The sequence below is a fragment of the Belonocnema kinseyi genome, chromosome 7, assembly GCF_010883055.1.
Source record: "Belonocnema kinseyi isolate 2016_QV_RU_SX_M_011 chromosome 7, B_treatae_v1, whole genome shotgun sequence".
Taxonomy (NCBI): domain Eukaryota; kingdom Metazoa; phylum Arthropoda; class Insecta; order Hymenoptera; family Cynipidae; genus Belonocnema; species Belonocnema kinseyi.
The window spans coordinates 76,837,997-76,839,365 of NC_046663.1; the positions used below are offsets into that span (position 1 = coordinate 76,837,997).

The 1,369-nt window shown below is 30.5% G+C and overlaps 1 protein-coding gene across 1 annotated transcript in view; it reads left to right on the top strand.

The window, feature by feature from the left end:
* The first annotated feature begins 603 nt into the window (after positions 1 to 603).
* Positions 604 to 1,369, top strand: part of LOC117177475 — a 3,314-nt gene continuing 2,548 nt past the window's right edge. Inside the window, exons 1-2 of the mRNA XM_033368197.1 lie at positions 604 to 720; positions 1,149 to 1,213. Coding sequence (XP_033224088.1) covers positions 687 to 720; positions 1,149 to 1,213 — 99 coding nt within the window. The 5' untranslated portion in view covers positions 604 to 686. The remainder of the gene's footprint in view (positions 721 to 1,148; positions 1,214 to 1,369) is intronic.

Here is a 1,369-nt window from a genome sequence, read left to right on the forward strand (position 1 = left end):
ACGAATACCTAACGGATTATAACAAACACTTCATTCAGATTCACTGACTTTAAAAACACGAGAGCACTTTTTTCCACGGCCTAAACTTCAACACAAAAATGGGTTATTTAAATCATTTTCATTTGTTCTGTGAGATTAGAAACGAATGGTGATAATCATATTCGGAAAAAGGGCGCCCTAAAATATAAAGTTAGACTTTTTTCTGAAGGTTTCATTGACTAAATCTACGTTTAGCTGTTTTTTAAGGTTAGGGATCAAATAAGACATAATATAGTTAAATAGACCTTAGATTCGGATTTAGCGACCCCAAAAACATATAGGTATGGTGGTCTATTCCACTGCACATGACATTTTTTTGTATGCCTATGTTATTACTATACATAATTCTAATGTCGGTTGAATGAAAAACGAGGAATATAATACGTAATTAAAGGTAAGTTAGGTATGCCAGTGACACAATAAAATACACATTGCGAGATATAAAAATTATTTCTATTTGTTCTGAACGTTGATAACTCATTTGACATGTGTATGCTAATACTATATAAGACAATTTTAACAACGACTGTTATCATTCTCCAAGTGTTAATTTTCTGGAGAAACATCGATATTGGAAAGCGCGAGTTTTTTTATCAGAAAAAATCTTGATTTAAAAAAGATCGTCTTCGAATTCAGTTGTTAAGATAATGGGAAAATTGGCATTTGCTTTCTTATTATTAAGTAAGTAATGATCCTTCTTTTTAGTCTAAAGTAGATCTTTCGCTGGAGTGTTATAGAATTTTCTATAACAGTAGCCTTAGAAGAGCTGTAAGCGGATCATTTTTGTAGAAAATTTCGTAATGCCAGAAAATTCACTTTTATTTTGTTTAAACACGAAAATTTTTTTCATTTTTAACTTATGATGTAATTTAAAATGAAGCTTAAGTACCCTTATTCCATATTAACCAGAGACCTAAATTCCTGGTTCAATGACTTTCTTAGCTGAAAATTAGGAAACTTTCAGTATTTAAATAAATGCAGACAAAATTGATCTTTCTTAGTTTTAAACATTCTTTACGAACTTTTAACTGAAAATGATCTCACTCCAACTATATTTAATGGGAAATGGACAGATGAATACATAAATATGTTCATATTTATTTTTAAAGCCATCGCAGCTTTCTCCTCGGCCACCGTTCAATATTCTGTATTTCATCCTGGAAATCAACCTAAGGTGAGATTTTAAATACTCCAAGCTGTTATGTCAAATTCCTATGTACATAATGTATGGGTGATTTTTAAATATACTTCCCTTTCTATTATGGACTTTTTGATGATGGTCTTTTTTGAATGCATGATGTTAATTGAATCGCAATACTAACATATTGGA